General features: G+C 44.7%; 1 protein-coding gene across 1 annotated transcript in view; it reads left to right on the plus strand.

Annotated features, from left to right (window-relative positions):
• Vstm4 (V-set and transmembrane domain containing 4) overlaps window positions 1–19,824 on the plus strand; it is a 79,972-nt gene that overhangs the window by 42,560 nt on the left and 17,588 nt on the right. The window contains exons 6-7 of the mRNA NM_001029920.1: window positions 13,280–13,386; window positions 14,407–14,468. Of these exons, the coding sequence (NP_001025091.1) occupies window positions 13,280–13,386; window positions 14,407–14,468 (169 nt within the window). The remainder of the gene's footprint in view (window positions 1–13,279; window positions 13,387–14,406; window positions 14,469–19,824) is intronic.

Consider the following 19,824-nt stretch of genomic DNA (forward strand, 5'->3'; position numbering starts at 1 on the left):
TTCTTGATCCCAGCGGGGTCCAGATAGCATGCCGCTCGTGTTGGTACAACCTGTATCTTTTTAGGAGCTTGAGAAGTGTCCTGAGGGACCATGTGGGAACTTATGACTGACCTGGGCCACCTCTATCCATTTCACCACCAGCACTTCTAATCCTTTTCCGTGAGTGCTGACTCAACCCAGGCTCTACTTTACCTGATGACAGCCTCACTGGGAATATAGTGGTTTTAAGACACTCAAATTCATTGACATTCTTTGAAAGCAAATAGTAAATAAAAACACCACCCAACAAAGAGAAGTTCTTTCCAAAAGTAGAAAGTAGACCAACAAATCACCATCACAGGCATATATTACTCCAAAGTAACTACTAAAATAACTATCCCTAACACTAAAAAAAACCTATATAAAATCAATATAACCCTTTAAATATATTCAAGTCACATAAAGAAACAAAACAACAAAACCATAGGAAATGAAAGAGAATAAATAACAAATACTTTCATAGCACCTGTCTTATCACCAAGTCGGGCATAGTAGATAATATGTGTCCCAACTGTATTCTGTTTAATAGAAACTCACTTCGTACACATGACATAGGTAGGGTTAAAGCGAACGGATGGAAGAGAAGATAGCACACAGTAAGAGGTCTGTGCATAGACCATATATCTCTAAGTAGAACACGAGAACAAACACTTGCTAGGGGTCGGATGGGACATCAGATGATAAAATGAGCCACCCCTGGGAAAACAAAGTCCTGAGTTACATATACATCAAACAAAGGAGACACAGAACTCAGATAGCAAAGACACAAAGCTTAGGGAAGTCAGAAAAATCCCTGGTGATTTTTAACAACCAATAGACTTGGCTTAGGTCCCCAACCTACAAAGCCACTGAAGACATAAATAATACAGTCAACCAACTGGACCCAGTTGGTCCATCTCAAATAACCAACCTACGGAAGGATATCTTCTTTTTTCATGGCCCCATAAAACATTCACTGAGATATATCCTAGACTATAGACAAACTTGAACAAATTTATTAAACGGATTCATACGATATAATATTTGATCACAGTGAATCAAAGTTGAAAGCCACAGCAAGACAACAGCAGGGCAATCTCTAACCATGAAAAAATGAGGCACCATTCATTCTGTTATGAGTCTTATGAGTCTCGACAGTAAGAGACCAGTGCAAACACAGGCACAGCAGTCAGGTGAGCATCCGTGGTACAGAAGTTAGAGGATACAAGGGATCCAGAGGGATCCTCTGTGTGTAATCTGACATGCTAAGCTCTGACAGGGTCCAGGACAATTCCAAATAGAAGGTATATACTTTTCATCAAGTGGTGTGTGTTCCACAGACAACCTTGGGCAGAAACGTGGACTGAGACAGCTTTTCTTACAGCACCGGTATCAACATAATTAAACTCAATTACATCGTCAGGATAATGAAAGAATCTTAGTCCTAAATATAATAGCCTAAACTGTAAAATTTCCCAAAGAAAACAAGAGAAAATGCTTGTGTCTTTGGAAGTCTAACACTTCTCGCACAGTGTCACTTATAAAGATGCAAAGATGATCCCCCAAATAAGAGGGCACGTTAGCACGTCAGGTAAGTGGTGAGCAACACGTTTCCAGATACGGAGTTCTTCCAACCGGATGCTAAAATGACAAATAGCACGGTTGAAATGGGCAAGAGTGATCTGAACAGGTATTTCCCTAAAGATGTATCAGTGGTTCATGAGTGTGTGGAAACATGCCCAATATCTTTAGTCATTAATTAGAGGAATGTAAATTAAATAACAGTGTGATCCCAGCACACCACAACCATAATGCCCACAGTCCAAGAGACAGATGACGCCAAGTGTTGGAGTGGATGTGCAGAGGCTGCACCATGTACACTGCTCACCGGAGCAGCCACTGGAGAACAAAGTTCGATTGTTTCTTAAGGTGCAACTTTTAATATGAGCCACAGACTGTGCTTGTGGGGATCTGCCCGAGTGGAGTGGAAACATATACCTACGCAAAGACCTGGGTGGAATCATTCACAACTGCTCTATTCGTCATAACCAGAAGCTGGAGACAATCCATATGTGTTCATTGGCTGGTGAGAGAGTAGACAAAACTCAGCAGATCCACCCGATAAACTTCCACTTGGCAAAGAAGCAGAGCAGGAATAGGCCATTCTCAAAGTGTCACGGAGTGAAAGAAGCCAGGTGTAAAGTTTACAGTTGTGTGCTATTTTAATGAAATGCTTAGAACAGGGAGATTTATGGAGACGGAAAATAGAGTAATGGTTGCTTATAGCTGAGGCTGAGCGTGGGGATTAATTGTGGCTGTGATTAATGTGGTATGGACCAAGTGTAGAACTTTGGGGGCTGTGATTGCAGTGCTCTAAAACTGTACTGATGATCGCGCAACTTTGTAGGTTCATGAACTGCACCAAATTGTTTATTATGTGCTATAAATTGCACTGGACAGTAATTATGTTTCATCAAAACTGCTTGTTTATTTGTAAAACCATGCCTCCCTCATGCCCTAGGACTAGGGTAAAGCAGGTCTGTCATTTGGAGGAAGGGTTACAGCGGGGGCAGTCATAGTTGCAGAAAGGCCAGCCTATCAGCCTCTCCTCATCCAGGCTCTGCTTCATGTAGAGCTTGCAGCTCCTCCTGTCTTGGATCCTTCTCTCTACTCCTCCTCATCCTCCCCTTATAGCAGTCACATTTGAAGCTGGTGGCTACTGGGTCAAAAAGTACAGCAAGGGATGCCATCCTTCCTCGGTGGACTAGAGTTTGGTCTTCCTTAGCCCTGGAATATACACGTGTCTTAGTCACGTTTCCATTGCCATGACACAGTACTTGAGGAAGTCAACTAAATATGGGGAAAGGTTCATGTTCCGTTGGGGTCTGTGGCAAGGCAGCACGGACAGCTGTGGCAAAGCACAGCTTTTCATCCCATGGTGGCAAGGAAGCAAAGAGAGCAGGGAGGAGTAGGTGGAGTCTTAATTCATCTGTTGGTTTCCCTTTGATAAAATAACCCACAAAAGCAACTGAGAGGAGGAAGTGTTTACTTTGGAGTATAGTCTAGAGAGGACGCACTCCTCCCGGGGAGAGTATGGCAGCAGAGCCATGAGGCCAGTCTGTCACATTGGACCAGCAATCCACAGGCAGAGAGAGAAGAGAAACTCGAACCTCAAAGCCTGCCCCAGTAACGTGCATTCTCCAGCAAGACCCCACCTCCAGAAGGTTCCATAACCTTCGTTAGCAGAGCCAACAAGCTGGAGGCGAAATGTTCGGACATATAGGTTGTAAAGCACATTTCACATTTAAGCTATGACAGGATCCCAATGTCCTCTTTACAGTTGTGTCCCCAGTGATCTAATTTTTTCTCACTGGGCTCTGCCTCTCAAAGGTTTTACCATATCTTGATGGAACCATAGACTGGTGACTGAGACTTAATTCATGGCCTCCAGCAGACTTTTAAGGTCTAAACTATTACCCAAAGGTCAGGGTCATTATCTTAGCTGGGGTTTCTGTTGTTGTGAACAGACACCATGACCGTAACAACTCCTATAAAGAGAACATTGAAGTGGGGCTGGTTTACAGTGTAGAGATTTAGTCCATTACTGTCATGGCAAGAGGCGTGGTGGCAAGTGTGGCAGCATGTAAGCAGACAGGATGGTGAAGAGGTAGCTGGGAGTTCTATACCTTGATCTGTAGTCAGCAGTAAGAAACTGAGACATACTGGGCCTAACTTGAGCATCTCAAAGGCCACCCCCAGTGACACACTTCCTCGAACAAAGCCACACTTCTCAATAGGGGCAATTGTTTTGAGCCTATGGGGCCATTTCCACTCAAACTACCACAGTCATAGAGTTCTCCCTAAATGTTATTTCTGCCTCTGTGCCAGCCACAGTGGTGGCTTCCAGTGCTGTAGTGGATACCCAGCCCAAAACTTTCACCATGGACTGCTTTCTGCTGAATCAACTATACTTATGTGTTTGTAAAAAGTATTTTCCTCCTTCAACCTGAAACCATGGCGGGGCCAAGCCTGACCATGGATCTTCCATGGAGCGCTCATCCTCCTGGTCAGAGCCTAATGTGACCTCATGTGGTCCTCACCCTCTCCTGCAGTGCTTTGCTGGAGAACAAGTCCATTCTTTCTGTCACCTTGACTTTAAGCCGACTGTGTCCCGGGCTTGTAGTGTAGGTACTTAAGCCCATCCTTTTCATGACAGAGACCCAAGTCCTGGTGCCCTCTTTGGATGCTGCTGTGGTAACTGGGACATGGGCCTCAAGTTGGGGGATGATTAGTGTCCTTTTTTTGTCCTCTGACCACTCCCTTCTAAAGGGAAAATGGCAAAAATCGCCAGACCAGGGCCAGGAGCCAGGAAAGGAAACCCTTAGGCAGGGAGGGATCCTCAGAAAGAGGCCACATGCTGGTGCTGAGGACAATGTGGCCACAGGGAAAAGGATCTTGCCAAGTGACCGGGGCATGATGGAGACTCTAGGGTGAACCGTGACTTGCTAAGAAAAGTTCAAAGAAGAAAAGTAAAGCTTATTATCATGATTGTGTTCTGAGGCAAGAGGCTGCCCTGGCCTGGGAGGTGTGGCATTGGCCTTTAGGGCTAATGGATTCTTCCTTTCCTCTCACTAAGTGTCCTTAGGAAGCAGAAGTCCCAGAACAAAGCAAGTGCTTCAACGTTCTGTGGGGTTTTTAACATGCCTCCCCTTGAAAGGTCAGCAAAGGCAACAGCAGCTTATATGAAATGGCTCTAAAAAGTCCCCCCTTAAAACAGCTTTAAAACAAAATTCTGCGATTACTTGGAGTTGGGTGCTGGCCAAATTTAAAAAGCTGGGAAAGGAGGGAGGGAGGGAGGGAGGGAGGGAGAGAGAGAGAGAGAGAGAGAGAGAGAGAGAGAGAGAGAGAGAGTGTTGGGAGTTAAGGTTGGCCATCTCCTAGATATAAGACAGTGCGTGCTCACAAAGAAGACACAGGAGGAGACATCATGTCTCCTGAGCCAGCCTTTCTCCAAGTGTGTGATGCTCACTGTCTCCTAGACAAATTGTAGTTAGGATGTGTTGGAGTTACAGACCATGGTTATCTTGAGCTTCATTTAATGTATTGTCCATATTTCTCTGAACCCACAGAGATTGTTTTAAACATCCCCCTGACAATGGAAGTGAGGGATTTGCTCAGTAGGTGACATGCCAGGGTCTCAGTGAGGTGGAGGTGCAATTTCAGAATCTCTAAGATCCTACAAGTCAGCACTCAGATGTTCTATGGTATTTGTCTGACAAAGTGTGTGTTGTAGCATTCATGAACAGGTAGGTGGTGGAGGAGCAAGATGGCGTCAGTGGCTCTACAACCACTTTGTATGTTGAGCTAACAGTGAGCATAGACAATGTGACCCATTTGTGAATGGTCCTGGGGAAGCTGTGCATAGGAAAGGCTTTGGCAACCAGCTCACAAAGGAGCAGATTTTATCCTGGTTCTCAGAATGTGCTCACAAATAGGTCACAGGAAGGGCAGAAACAACTAGTGCTCTATGGTTGCCAGACACTGTGAGAATCTGGAGACAATGGCTGCAGGCTGGCACATACAGAACACGACTTGCCTTACTTCAACTCATGCATTGAGAACAGAGTTCACACTAACTACAGAGTTAGGGGACCTAACTTAAGGTGACTGTCAAGTGATTGTCATGAGTCTGACAGTGTGAGATGCTAGGTGTGTCATGGTATAAGGCCATGACAAGGTGACACTATTTACCTAGCTTAAAATTGAAGTTACACAACCTCTAAGTAGCTCCTGGCTCCTCTAAGTGGCACAATGTCAATTGACCTTGTGTATTTTAGTGACAGTTGAGGGCTCTGGAGCCTAGAGTGAAACATCTGAAAAGTTGTCCCATTTGTAGGAGCTCTTGGGTTTCATCTGTGGTAGCTGGTATTGAGGGTAGGGGTCCTCTTGTAGTCATGAGTATTGATTATTGTCCTAAAAGTAACAAGAGAGTTGACACTGTGGCTACAGAAACTAGTAGTTCTTCAAGATTCTATAAAAAGATTTCATGGTACAGGTAGTCCGTGTGGGATGTATATGACCTTGAAGAGGTGAGTAGAGAGTCAGTTGTAAAGGAACAGATAGATCCTTCCTGTGATACAAGTTGAGCATTCAGCTCATCAGGACAAGAAATAGAGGAGGTGGACACTTCTGGACAGGTCAGTTAAAGTAAAACCTTCCACCATGCTGTGAAGTAAGAAGCACTCAGGAGACCTAGATGGATGCTGGCAGAGCCCAGGCAACATTGTTCCTTCAGCCCCACCTGCTAAGGGACTCACTGTGTCTAGATCTTTGGTCTCTAGCTGTCGTACTTCAGATGATAACAAACCTCCATGTAACCCATGACAGACATCTCTACCTAGGGATGAGAAATTGCTGCTCATTCAGTGAAGACTAGAAATGACAGACCTCAAGGGACATAGGCGTCACAATGGTCAGTTGCTACAGGAAGATGGTCTGGAACCAAGAGTATCACTAGCATCTACAGTGTGGTTCCATGGGAGCTCCTCAGCTCCCAGAGCTAGCATGTCTCATAGTGGCCGGTATCAAGATGGCCATTTGGTGGACAGGGCAACTTAAAGGGAGCCATGCTGTGGATGACAATCGTGATTTGATGTCACATTTAGTTAGCAATAGAGGCTGTGGTTGGGTGTAGAAGGCTTAACTGTTAGTGCTCTGGTGAAGTCAGATTGGTGTGTGGTAGGGTGTTACCCCCTTCCTCTCTGTTCTCCCAAACGCACCTAGCTCTCAAGAAGAGACACAGAATTTCCACCACGTACACTATTTGGGTAGGTGACATCACTCATCCCAGATTTCCTGAATAGGAACAAGCTGTCCTCCTCTGCTCATTTTTGAGCCAGAAAAACTTTTGGTCTTGGGCACCAAGCACAGTTCCATCTCTCAAGACTCCCACAGTTTTGCTGAGCCATCCTCCTTCTACCAGAGAAGAAGTCTGAGCCGCCTTACTCAATCTAGCACAAACATAAAACATACCAGAATGGATGCTACTTTCTGGTACCAGCTCTTTAAGGAGCTGGCTTTATCCCGGGGTAGCTGGTCTAATCTGGGTTGAGTGGGTACCTTTCTGCTTTCGTTCTCTAGTTCTTTCCTGTCCAGGCTGGTGCCAAGGTCCTTGCTTCAGGGTTAATGATCAGGACCACCTGGATGGAAGTCCACTCCTTTCCTTCGGAAGAGCCTAGGCCTTAGTAAAGTCTGGATTTCCTACCTGAGTTCCTTGTCCATTCCCCAGTGGCTGCCACCAAACAGACACAGACATAGCAATTACTACTAACTTTGTTTTCTGAAAGGAAAATAAAAGAAAGTTTAGCAAGAATTTGTTCAAAGCCCTGCAAAATCGAGGTCACAAGCCTTATTAGCATCTTGGGGAGGCGATGTTTTAGTCAGTGGGTCAGTCTTTCTCTCCTTACTTGTCTGGTCTGTCCTACACTGCACTTGGCTGGATTCTGCTGTCACTGTGGGGGAGTAAGCATACGTCAGGGCAGGACATGGCACACTATGCTGGGCAGAAAAGTTTCTGACTGGTGTTCAAGTTGAAACTTGCCCCTCAGGGCTGAAGCATGAGCACCATGGCATGCCACCCTAGTGCACCATGCCACCCTAGTGGCAACATCATACTCCCAGTGAAGCTTTGTGAGATGTCCACACTGCTGGCATGTACTGGAGTCCTGATTGAAGTATGTAGACTTTGTATGCCTGTGATGGCTAATTTTATTCATCAGCTTAACCAAATTTAGGGTCAGCTGGGAGATTATTATGGAAACACATCTCTGCCTGTGGAGTGTTGGGAGGGGGAGGGTGGTGTTTGTAGGGGAAGACTGACCGGAAGTGCACACAGGACCATCCCATGGACTGAGAGGGAGGAGGTCTGAGCACAAGTCACCCCACCCCCACCCTGCTTCCTGGCCCACTTTGGTGTGGACTGTTTTACTCCTTGAGCCATAACAAATCCTCCCTGTCTCAAATTGTTCCTGTCACAACCAGAAAAGCAATCAATACAATGCCCCAACTTACTGAATCCACACTATTGCATCTGACGTCCTAATGGCCGCCTGGGATAGCTGGCGTGCACTGGTCACCCAATTTTATAGACCGATGGGTAGAAGCCCATGGAAATGAATGGTTTATCTAGAATCAGGTCTGCAACTACAGCTTCATCTTCTGCCCCATTTTCAACATCTGTTCACGAGATCAAGATTCTGCCAGTTCTGAAACAGTGGTTCTTTGCCCCTGTGGGACAGAGACTTCGTGAGGTGACCTGGCAGGGACGATAGTATCTCTTACAAGATACTCAATCCACATGTGCTGCCTCCTGCCTCTCCCACATTGGAGCCAGAAAAACAACCCCATTTAACAACAAGCTCCCCACAAACAGCACATCTCTCAGACTGCGCTGCCCTCTAATTTAGAGGGAGTTTCCGGGCCTGGTTTTCCATCACTTTTGGTTTGACTGCCACCAATAACACTTGCCTTCTGTGTCAGAGACAAACTGGAACCCTGTTCCGATCGGAGATGTAGCATAGCTTTTCTTGTAAGTTAATCATAAGGTGGGTTTTCACAGTTGAAAAGTCTTCCCAGGCTTGGCTCCAAGGGAGAAATGGAATTCAGAGAGAAAAGTGTGGCCCGCATGTCACCAAGATGACTCACTGTGTGCTTGGAATCTTGTTGAACTCTGAATTAGAGCTAAATTTAGTGGGATGCACGCAGCCTTGCTGTTTTGAAGGAAAAGGATGGTGACAAGACAGAACCTTTTCAGCTTTCTTTTCTTTTCTTTTTTTTTTTTTTTTTTTCGGAGCTGGGGACCGAACCCAGGGCCTTGCGCGCTTGCTAGGCAAGCGCTCTACCACTGAGCTAAATCCCCAACCCCCTTTTCAGCTTTCTAAAAGCCCTGGGCATAGTGGCATATGTTCATAGAAATGATGTTCACAATGTACATGAAAGAGCTAAAGAATGAAGTCCAAGTAAAAGGAAATGGAAACATCTAATTCTCCTGTGTGTGAGGTGTCCTGGGGATACTATCTGAGTTCAGAGGCAAAATGGAAAGACTGTTAAAGGATTTCAGCAGAAAGGGGAGAGAACTGTGAACTTAATGGAAGTCCAGGATAAATGGGTGTCTTAGGGTTTACCGCTGTGAACAGACACCATGACCAAGACAACTCTTATGAGGACAGCATTTAATTGGGGCTGGTTTACAGGTTCAGAGGTTCGGTCCATTATCCTCAAGGCAGAAGCATGGCAGCATCCAGGCAGGCATGGTGCAGACAGAGCTGAGAGCTGAAGGCAGCTAGGATGAGGGTCTTAAAGCCACACCCACAGTGGTATATGTCCTCAAACAAAGCCATACCTCCTAATAGTGCCACTCCCTGGGTCAGGCATATTCAAACCACCACCCCAAAGGAGGGTTGGGAAAAAATGTTGCAATAATTGTGTCAGTTTGATGGAAGAGATCTCTGCAAACCTATGTGAAAAGTCTGAAGAAAATAATCATTTATGAGGACGCAGGGAGACAGACTCAGGCCGTGGCCACCCTCTGTGCCAATCAAAGATATGCAGCCAGAGAATCATAAGTTTCTTGTTTAACTGAAAAACAATGGTAAAGACCATGACATGGGACAGTTCTTCACGGACAGGACAGCCATAAGCCAGCACTAACTTGTTGGCAATTGGTTTGACAACAGTTGTGAACATGGCCTTGAAGATGGACCTCTCTAACGTGGAAATTCCAATTTTCAGGTTCAAACTTAAAAATGACAGCTTAAGAATGGGAAACTATTCTGCACAAATATGTTAAAGAACGAATCAGTTGTTCATATGTTAGAGAATGGCTATGTAAACTATAGCTTATCTCCTCGTTGGAAAATATACAGATGTAGGCTAAATATAAATAAAGATATCATATTGAAATTTAATGCAATTTCTTAAAGATGTATAAAACATAGTGTTAAATTCTAGTCATATAAAAACCTGCTCACAGTAGTTTTATTCCTAATGGTTTGAATAGCTCCCATAGACTCATGTGTTTGAGTGATTGGCCCATAGGGAGTGGCACTACTAGGAGGTGTAGCCTTGGAGTGGGCGTGGCTTTGATGGAGGTAATGTGTCACTGGAGGTGGGCTTTGAGGTCATATATATGCTGAAGCTCCACCCAGTGCAGAATCCAGTCTCCTACAGGCTTCCTTCTGGTCAAGATGTAGAATGCTTGGCTTTTCCCGCACCGTGTCTGCCTGCATGCTGCCATGCACATATAGACATACAAACATACATACATATATATATATATATGTATATATATATATATATATATATATATATATATATATATATATATGCCACCAAACCAGAAAAAGACATGGATCTTTAAATCTTTAAATGCCTGTAATCAAGTGAAAAAAGCCAGTATGAACAGAATTCCTATGACGTGCTTCTATCCCTGCAATGTCCTGGAACAGGCAGACTATGGAATTGGTCTAAGCAAAGATCAATGGTTTCTAGGATCTGAATGGCGTGACCAGGCAAAGCACCTCTTAGGACTGTGAAGCCACTGTCTATAATACGATAATGCTGCAAACACGTATTTGTCCAAGTCCATGGAACCTTACTTAGTGTTACCGTTAGTCTGTGGATGTTCCTGGTGAGCCTACGTAGGCTTTCCAGATATTAACTGGTAAGTTGTTTTGGTGGGGGGAGTTGACATTGGAGAAAGCTGGGCCTATGAAGACCATGAGAGTGCTAGGAAAACTCTTCTGTGAACCTAAAACTATTCCAAAAATAGTTGGGGGTTTTTCTTGGTTTATTTTTTTTTAGAAGGAAAAAGAGTTGTGGAAATATTTACAAAATTCATGTTTTGGTCATGACAGGCTTACTTCCTTTTATTTCTATGCCTATAACTACCATTTTAATCCTCAGGCCTGACTGCTTTTATTTGAAAAGAAAAAGAAATAAACATGTCAAGAGTTTAAAAGGCTACGGGTCCAGGCTGTTTGTGTGTTTGTCTGTTTAAGCAATCCCTTGTTTGCTCTTGGCGGTCAGAGTTTTGTAAACCCACATTCCTTTTTGCTATTTGTGCATTTACACAGCGGGCTCCCCGAACTCTGCAGCTATGACCACTTGTCCGTTCTGTTCCCAAAGAAAATAAGCCATCTGTGGGGAATCCCACTGGGAACACTTGGACTTTTTCCCACACTGAGTCTTCATTTACTTGGTTTTAAATATTTAGGACTGTTGTCTCAATAGCCTGTGACTGTGTGTACATTAACTTGTGCATCACTGTAATGTATCCAGCAGTGCATCACTGTAATGTATCCGGCAGTGCATCACTGTAATGTATCCGGCAGTGCATCACTGTAATGTATCCAGCAGTGATTCTCTGTCCCCTATTCTCAAACCCCTGACTATTTCTTAAGTTCCTTTACACATAGGAAAGCTCATTGTAGCTTATATCTTGTCTCCCCTAGTTTGATATGAAGTGTGGGGTGTTTCACAGTAGATTTTTCTCTCAGCAATGTATCTAAGACCTGGAATTTTCTCTTCATAGTGCATCTAACCTCCTCAGTACATGGGTCACTGGTTTATTTCTGTTCCCAGCCACAGAAGAACTAGTGTAAGAATAACTGTACTTAACTTAACCAAGTCTCTGTCATTTTGTTAGATGTTGGTAAGCTGTTTTCCCTCAGGGAAGGTTGCACTCAGAGGTCTGCGTGCTGTCAAGAGTGCTTACTCAACTTTGACTGCTGTCATTCTGGCGCTGAGGGGAAAGGAAGTGGCCTCTCTTTGTACCCTTTCAAGATGAGTTTAGTGTGTTTACACACTTGGAGCACTCCTTTGGGATGCTAATTACTGCTCCAATGACTGTTCAGTGATTGGGAAGTTGATCGTGGTTCCACACCTCAGATTTTTCTTGGTTGGGGGAGAGTCTTTTGGGAACCGCATTTCACAGGCTGCACCCCGTGCCTGGGAACAAACGATTCTACAGTGGGCTTTCACGTGAGGTGCTGGAACCCATAGGAAAGCATTGACACAAGATTGAATACCGTTCTACTCAGTCTCTGGACCTCTACACATGCAGAGAAGGTCAGCACACAGGAGGCTGCGATGTGTACCCATCATTGTCAACGTGGGGGTATTCAGAATTTGAGACACACCTCTGCTGTGTCTGTGGGGGGCCTTTGTAGAGAGATTTCCCTGAGGTGGAAATGCATCTTAAGTGCGGTGGCATCACCATCCTGGCTAACATCTTGGATTGAATGAATAGAGAACAGAAACTGAGCACCAGCCTTCATCTCTCTCTCTCTGCTTCCTGACTATGGATGCCGCCATGACTTCCCTGTCACAAGTGAGCAGGGCTTCAAACTGGGACCCAAACTAACCCCTTCTTCCTTGTATGGCTTTCCTCAGCAGAAAGATAAGTGACTGATGTAAGAACCAGGGTGCAGCTTAGCTCAGACATTTCCTGCTTAGCAGGTTAGACCCATGGGCTTTGGCTTTCTTTATTATAAGGCTTGTCATCCGTGTCAAAATTCTCTGTCATGGGTAGCACATAGAACTAAACAGATACTGGAGTGGCCCCACAGGATCAACTGACTGACTGCTTTGCCTGACTCATGACTTTGACTGACAGGCATGACCCATTTGCCTGTCCTAAAGATGAAGGCACCATAGAAACAAGACCCTTGGACTTACAGAGGACCCTGAAGACTGTCAGGTGCTGCTCCTCCGAATCCCTTCTTATTTGGCTAAGAGCTACTTGCTTTTGGGATTATGGAATGCAAAGACATGAACAAAAAAATGTTGGCTCTAGGAAAGCGAGCCCCAGTATGTGTACATTTTTGGTGACATCATCAGTAGCCAATCACACAGTGAGTAGCCAAGCTGGACTGTACCCAGTCAAAGTAAGTTTCAAGCTATACACCCTTAAATAATGTGAGCAAGCTGGTCCTTGGTTTCTCCAGGGAATTCGCACTTTGAGGAGCACATCCTAAGTCTTCAGCTAGCAGCTTGTCATTTTCATCTTCTCCAAGGGAGGATATTAGACTTGCTGGCATCTCTGGAGACCATACAAACCACTATCTGTCTCTCTGGGAGGTAGCTCTTCCTTGGAACCTGCATCGGGAGTCTTTAAAAGCTCTTGGGAGCACTGGTTCCTTTTCCCATTCTGATTTTCAGCAGTGAATAGACTTTGGCTTCATCTGGACTTTTTCTTCTACAGCTCAGGAGAGACTGTCACCAGTGTGACCAGCTTATCCCCACTGCAGCCACAGAAGGGTAGGAGGCATAAGAAGAAGGCAGATGTTCCACCTGCGGTCCCTGCCAAAGGTAAGGACCTGGATTGCGATTTCCTAAGTAAAGCCACCTTGGTTAATGCAGGGCTAGAATCAAATGTGGGATTAGGGCAGAGGAATAGATGGATGGATGGGGGTAGGGGGACTTATCACTCAGTGCTACTATGGTGCAAACAGTCCCACTAGATTATGTACATAACAAACTGAGATGGTGTGGGATATAGATAGGTTTGGGCATTGACATTGAGGTAAGGCAACATGCACAGAATAGTTCCTACTGAATCTTAGCAGGACCAAGACCGTCTACAGATAGACACTGCTTAGATAGACTGGCCTCAACAAATTTGAAATATAAAGTTATAAGGGAAAACTTTAACATGACAAGATACATTTTTATCCCTTAACTGGATTCTGCTGGTATCCTACTGAACCTTGTGGAAGAAGTCAGAAGAGGCATCACTGGAAGGCAGGAAGAAGGCTGGGAAGTGTGAGACCTTGGGCGAGAAGGAGCAGAGAGTCAGCACCTATGCCTCTATATTGTGTCAGTCGTTGCAGGGTAGATGCTGTCTCAGTTACCAAAGATACAGGTTGCACTTGGGGACTATGAAACTTGGCTTTCTGTTCCAAGTTCAAGTTAAGTCAGTCAAGACTCATCACAACACTGGAGGGAGAGCTCAGTTTGCTTCTGTTAAGCTAGGACAGTCACCTCTTCTTGATGAGCTCACAGGGCTAGGTGAGGGTCAGCTACTGCCTTGGGGTCTAGGGGAGATAAGAGTTTTCGGGAAAAGTCCTGCCTCAGCCTTGACCAAGGGTCTGTTGTGCAGATCTGTTGTGACCTGGCCTCCCTTAGGAGGCAGTGTCATGTCTAAGGATGAGGGGGTGATTACCCTCCAGTTAGTGGTTCCCAAGGACACCTACTCCAGAAGCTTGAGTTCATCCTCAGGACTAGGAAGGCTCCGGCAGTCTGCACACGTGGTATCTGTGATGCCCACAGAAGGTGGGCCTTAAGAGGCCTTGGAAGTATTTCAAGCTAAAACTTGGTGTCCTTCCACAGCACCGATAGCCACCACTTTCCACAAACCAAAGCTGCTGAAACCACAGAGGAAAGTCACCCTGGTGAGTAACTGTTTCAGTTGTTGCAGTTCCTCTAACACGAGAAACAGCACGAGGGTCAAATAATACCTCTCCTGACTCAGAGTGTGTTAAAGGCGTCTGTCCCCAAAGCCTGTCTGTCTCAGATCAGATTCTGAGTCAGCCTTTCTCCACCTTCACCTCTCAGAATGGCAAGGTCACCCTGAGAATCCAAATGAAATGGTCTCTCGCTACTAATGTTGCCTCCCAAAACCGAGAGCGAACGCGTCATCACCAGAAGGGTGTAAGACAGAAAGTGGACCTGCTTGCGTTTATTTATCTGATAATGCCCTCTGAAGAGGACACCGAGGAGCTTTCCAGGAAAATATGTCAAATCTTGTTATTTGGAAATAACTTTAGATTTGCAGACATCATTTTGAGGGATCCGAGTTTTCAATATGTCTGTCGCCCCTCGTGTTCACGTCTTCCATAGCCGGTGGCTAAGTTGCTTGATCAGGGTGTTAACCGTAGCATGCTGTCCACACAGCACTTCCGCTGACAGTCCCACGTTGGGTGCATTTCATCACCCTGCAGTAGATCCTGAAACCATAGGTTGTATCAAACCCGACAAACGTGGGCTCCATTTTCTTCGCACATAACCCTGGTAATGTTTAGCTTCCAAATTAGACACCATAGAGTCACAATGGCCAGTTCCTATATGGAGCAATTGTAAAATGCTGTAGTTTGAAACTTATTTGAAAAGCATAGGAATTATCTAATTCTGGAATTTTCCCTTTAAGGTTTTCAGACGCAGGTTGACTGCCTGTAACTGAAGCTGATGGAGGTCGGGGAGGGGCAGGGTTCGGTGTGACCTTTTAGACGTGATGGCCCATTTCAACTCGTGATGAAGTCACTCCTCCCTGGCTCCACACTGTTTTTTCTGTCTGTCCCATATGTGTCAGAAACCATCCCCAATAGCCAGTTCACTCTCAAAGCAGGCAAAAGAGGTTAGGTGCAACCTTTCAAAAGGGAAGGCATCAAGAATTTGTGAACCTGTTTGCCACCACAATGAATTAATATTTATTGAAGAGAGCTGTGTCGTGGCTTCTGCTCACCAAGCTCGCCGTCATCCTCGCCTCTGTGCAAGGAAGCATGAGCCGTGGTGCGTCAGTGGCCTTGCATTTCCGTCAGCCTTTTTGTCTTTGTCACTTAGAGTTCTGCAAGAGGGAGCCTCCTCTTCCCTCATTGTGCTGTTCACCAACTCCTTTGATATCAGTATGCGCATGTAGTTTTTAGTGGTTAATAATCTGTGATTTGTTTTGTTGCGAACACCGTGAAGCAGATGAATGTGTGTAGAGTATAGGAAGGGAAAAAGCTTGTTAAAGCTGTTTCAATGTCCGTCACAGCAGACAGCAGTGTATTGGAGTTCTCTGGACGTATTCCAGTGATATGCGTACACGACGTGCATGCATGTGCGTTCTACATATCGTCATGTTTAGTTCTCACAGTAAGACTTGTCCCTCATTGGCCAGTTTCTTCTGTGAGGACACATGGTCACTCCGCTTACGGGGAGTGAAGGGGTTCCCAGTCGGCTGGAAGACAGTCACCAGTCCTGAATCCAATCGCTTTCTTTAGTCTACAGCCTGCTAGGCTCTTCCTCTCCTTTATCCGTTAAATATAAGCCTGGTTGTGGGATGCATGGGTATAAAATGCTGTCTTAAGTGGGTTTTGGTTTTGTGGCTTATCAGAACACTGGAAACATCAGCACTGAAAATAATGACTGTAGTCCCCGTCACAAGGCCTCATTGCTGACCCTTTGAACTGTCAAGCTTCCCTGGACAGGGACTCAGTACAGGAAATTAAAATAAAACGTATTTCAGCAAGTGTTCAAACTACAGATTACATATGTTTCTATTTGATTCTAGTGTATGAGTGTTTTACCTGCACATCTGTCTGTCCACCACATGCACGCAGTGCCTAAGAAGGCCAGAAGAGGGAGCCCGATACCCTGGAACTGGAATTACAGACAGTTGTGAGCTGCCATGTGGGTTCTGGGAATTGCACCCAGGCCCTCTAGAAGAGCAGCTAGTGCTCTTAACTGCTAAGCCATCTCTCCAGCCCTTGAGCGTCTTTATTGACATAAAAATTTATAGGAAAATAGCCTGTATGATTATGAGAAGACACAAAGTAAACTATGAAATAAAATGTTTGTAAACGGTCAGCACAGGACGCTCTTCACAAAATAGTACATCAAGGTGTCTACACATATCTCAAAACGATGGTTAGTTTGATGAAACCGTTCTCCCTTTTGTATTGTATTTATTTTACTTTATGTATATGAGTGTCTTGCCTTCTTGCCTGTGCACATGTGTGTGTGAGTCAAGTGCTTGCAGACATTGGAAGAAACCATCAGATCCCCTGGAACTGGAGTGGCAGATGATTATGAGTCTCCATGTGACTTTGTAAACTGAAACTCAAGGGTGGTGGGTATGCTTAACCACTGAGCTGTCTCTCCAGCCCCATTGAAAAATTTAACAATAGTTCTTTAAGTACAAAATTATCTGTTGGTTATTTAGGATGTAAGGAATTTAAAATTTTTATGCCTATGTCTCACAGAGGCAAGTTAATTTTGATACCAGTTTCTACCAATCACAACTCACAGAAATAAAAAAAAAGGAGCTGAACTCAATCAGGCCTCTGTGTAGTCAATATTTTAGAGACAAAATTACCAGGCCTGCTATCTGCAGAGCTGGATGAATATTAAGATTTATTGCCCCAGGACGTTTGCATTGACCTCCGTCTCAATTTGATCGATATTTATTTCTCAGATCAATAAGCCTTGATGGTAGCTGAAACTTAAGTCAGTAGCTACTTGTTGATTGACGAAGACCTTAATGGGTAATTTAGACAATAACCTGGAGGCACACAATACACACATGCACTCATGGATACATATATATGTATCTACATGAATGTTTTTATGTGTACATATATATGTCTCTGTGTATATGTATGCATGTATTTGTGTATGTATGAAGAACGTGTGTATGCAAGTATGTCTGTATGTATGTATGTACGTATGTATGTATGTATTATGTCTGTATGTCTGTATGTACGTATGTATGTATGTAGTATGTATGTATGTATGTATGTATGTATGTATGTATGTATGTATGTATATATGCTTCCACCGGTTAGGTGTTTACCTTTATTGCTGATCAGTTTGCCATACTCTGTAAAGAGATACATCCTGGCTGGGTCCTTGGCTACCCTACCATTTTTCTTCTTAAAAACTCATCTAATTTCTCCTTTGAGAAGAAGGGCTAAGGCTGACATAAGGACTTCACTCACTTATTGATCATCTACTGTATACTAGCTTCTCTTCTAGGTGTCTTATGATTCCTGTCACTAGTCTAGACTATAGTGTCAACCAGATGACACGCATGAATCCCAGTGTTTGCAACACTCAGAGATTAGGAGATTGGAGTGCTTTTTTAATGTTTCTAAGGCAACATGACGGCTTGTGAGAAACACATTATTTTAGGAATTAACAGTAGAGGAAAGTAGTTGCTTATTTTGGGAAGTGGTAAACCAGAAAAAAAGCTACCGAGAGGCATTTTTTAGTCAAGGTATCTAAGCAGCACTCCCTATCACTTATTTAAAGAATAACAAATTCTGCCAACCTGGCAGTGAGGTCCCTGGTCACAGGGGTTCTTCCTGGCCATCTGACAATGCTGTCTGTCCCATCATCTGCATGTCCGAAGTGAGTCCTTATTCTAATACAGAGAGTCCTCTGTCGTCTGGAGAGTGAGAGAACACACTCAGAAAGTTGTGTGTGGCCTGGAGGCAGGATTCAGAGGCAGAGCACACAGCTAGCAGACCTAGGGCCCCCAGTCTCATTACCAGAATAACAAAACAAAACAAAACAAAACAAACAGAACTCTCTAGGCTTGCAGAACACTCCGGAAACAGATGCACCTATTTGCTTGTTTGTTTTGTAACTCAACCTCAAAAAGTCTCCCTGAAACCTCTGGGAACCCGCAGTCCCCTCATCCTGGTCAAACACCCTCATGGCATTGCCTTGGAAGTCTGTGAATATAAATCCCATACTTCTAGGGAAATTTTTTAACTACTTCCTTGTGTCCGATTAGTTGGAGAGCTTTTGAAATGTATTTGACCTTTTTTTTTTTAATTAGTCCAGTTTATTGATTTAGAGATTGAGTCAGGGGAATAAAATACAGTGGCTGATATGGAAGCAAATCAAGTTTAAAGGCAGAAAAGTATCAGGAAGGGGGTGAGGTTAGTAGCACCCCCAAATTAATGAGAAACAAAGTGAGAATCATTTTTAGGGTTAAATGGGTATGATGACCACTGCGCCCTACTCAGCATCCTACACTCCTCTCTACTTTTGCCCCTGAGACCTTCCTCTCTGTAATTAAGCCTCCCGGGGCAGGGTTGCCGAGGGGTCAGACCACCCCTACTATCTAAAGAGAAAATGAGTTCTTGTGAGTAAGAGGCTTAAGACAGAAAAACCAGAAACACTGTGGACTTAATTACCACGAGTTTCCCAGAGTGTCTCGTGGAGCCTGTCTTATTCCCTCCAATCCATCCGCTGCATTGCTGCCTAGGGGCTTTCCCGAAACTGCTCCAACCCTGTCATTTCCCTGACTAGAATATTCCAATGGCTCCCTCTTGCCTCTGGCATGAAACATGGCTTCCTGTGAGTGGGAGGGCAGGGGGCATCGTCATCTGTCACTGCTTCCTGTATCCCACCCTACCCTGCATCCACCCCTGGAAACACGGAGACCAGGGCTTTCTGTCCTACCACTGCTACCCTCCTTGTCTCCCAGAGCTGTTGGCTCCCCACAAAGCTTGTCCTTGAGGTCTCCTGCTCCAACCACAGGCACACCCACCCACATACCCACACCCGGAGTGTATGAACACATTGTGGGGTACTTTACATGTTAGGAACTACCTACTTTGAGTAATTTGTCAGTAGTTTTTTACCCATTCAAAAGTCTTCAGTAAACTATCTCCTCTCAGGGAAACCCAGAGATCAGAATGCTCAGTGGTGAGAGAAGAGGCTATCCACTCCAAAAGATGTCTGTTTCTCTCTGTCTGCATGGTTGAAAATCATGAAGCCATCAGCCGGGTCCCTGCGGCTGGCCTGTGTTTACCTAGCCCCTTCCTCCAGCCCTGTTTTCACCATCCAGAACACATTGCCAAGGCCAAAAAGGATGTTTCCTCAGATCAGTAGTAGAAAAGAGCTCGGAGGCCCACTAGGCACCAGTGATAGAGTTCTGAGAGGATTTTAATAATATTCCAGATCCCAACAAAATTATTTCCAGAGGACATGCTTTTCAGGTTTCTTGAAGGATGTTTATAATAAGCCAGAGAATTT

The sequence above is a fragment of the Rattus norvegicus genome, chromosome 16, assembly GCF_021556685.1.
Source record: "Rattus norvegicus strain SHRSP/BbbUtx chromosome 16, alternate assembly SHRSP_T2T, whole genome shotgun sequence".
Taxonomy (NCBI): Eukaryota; Metazoa; Chordata; class Mammalia; order Rodentia; family Muridae; genus Rattus; species Rattus norvegicus.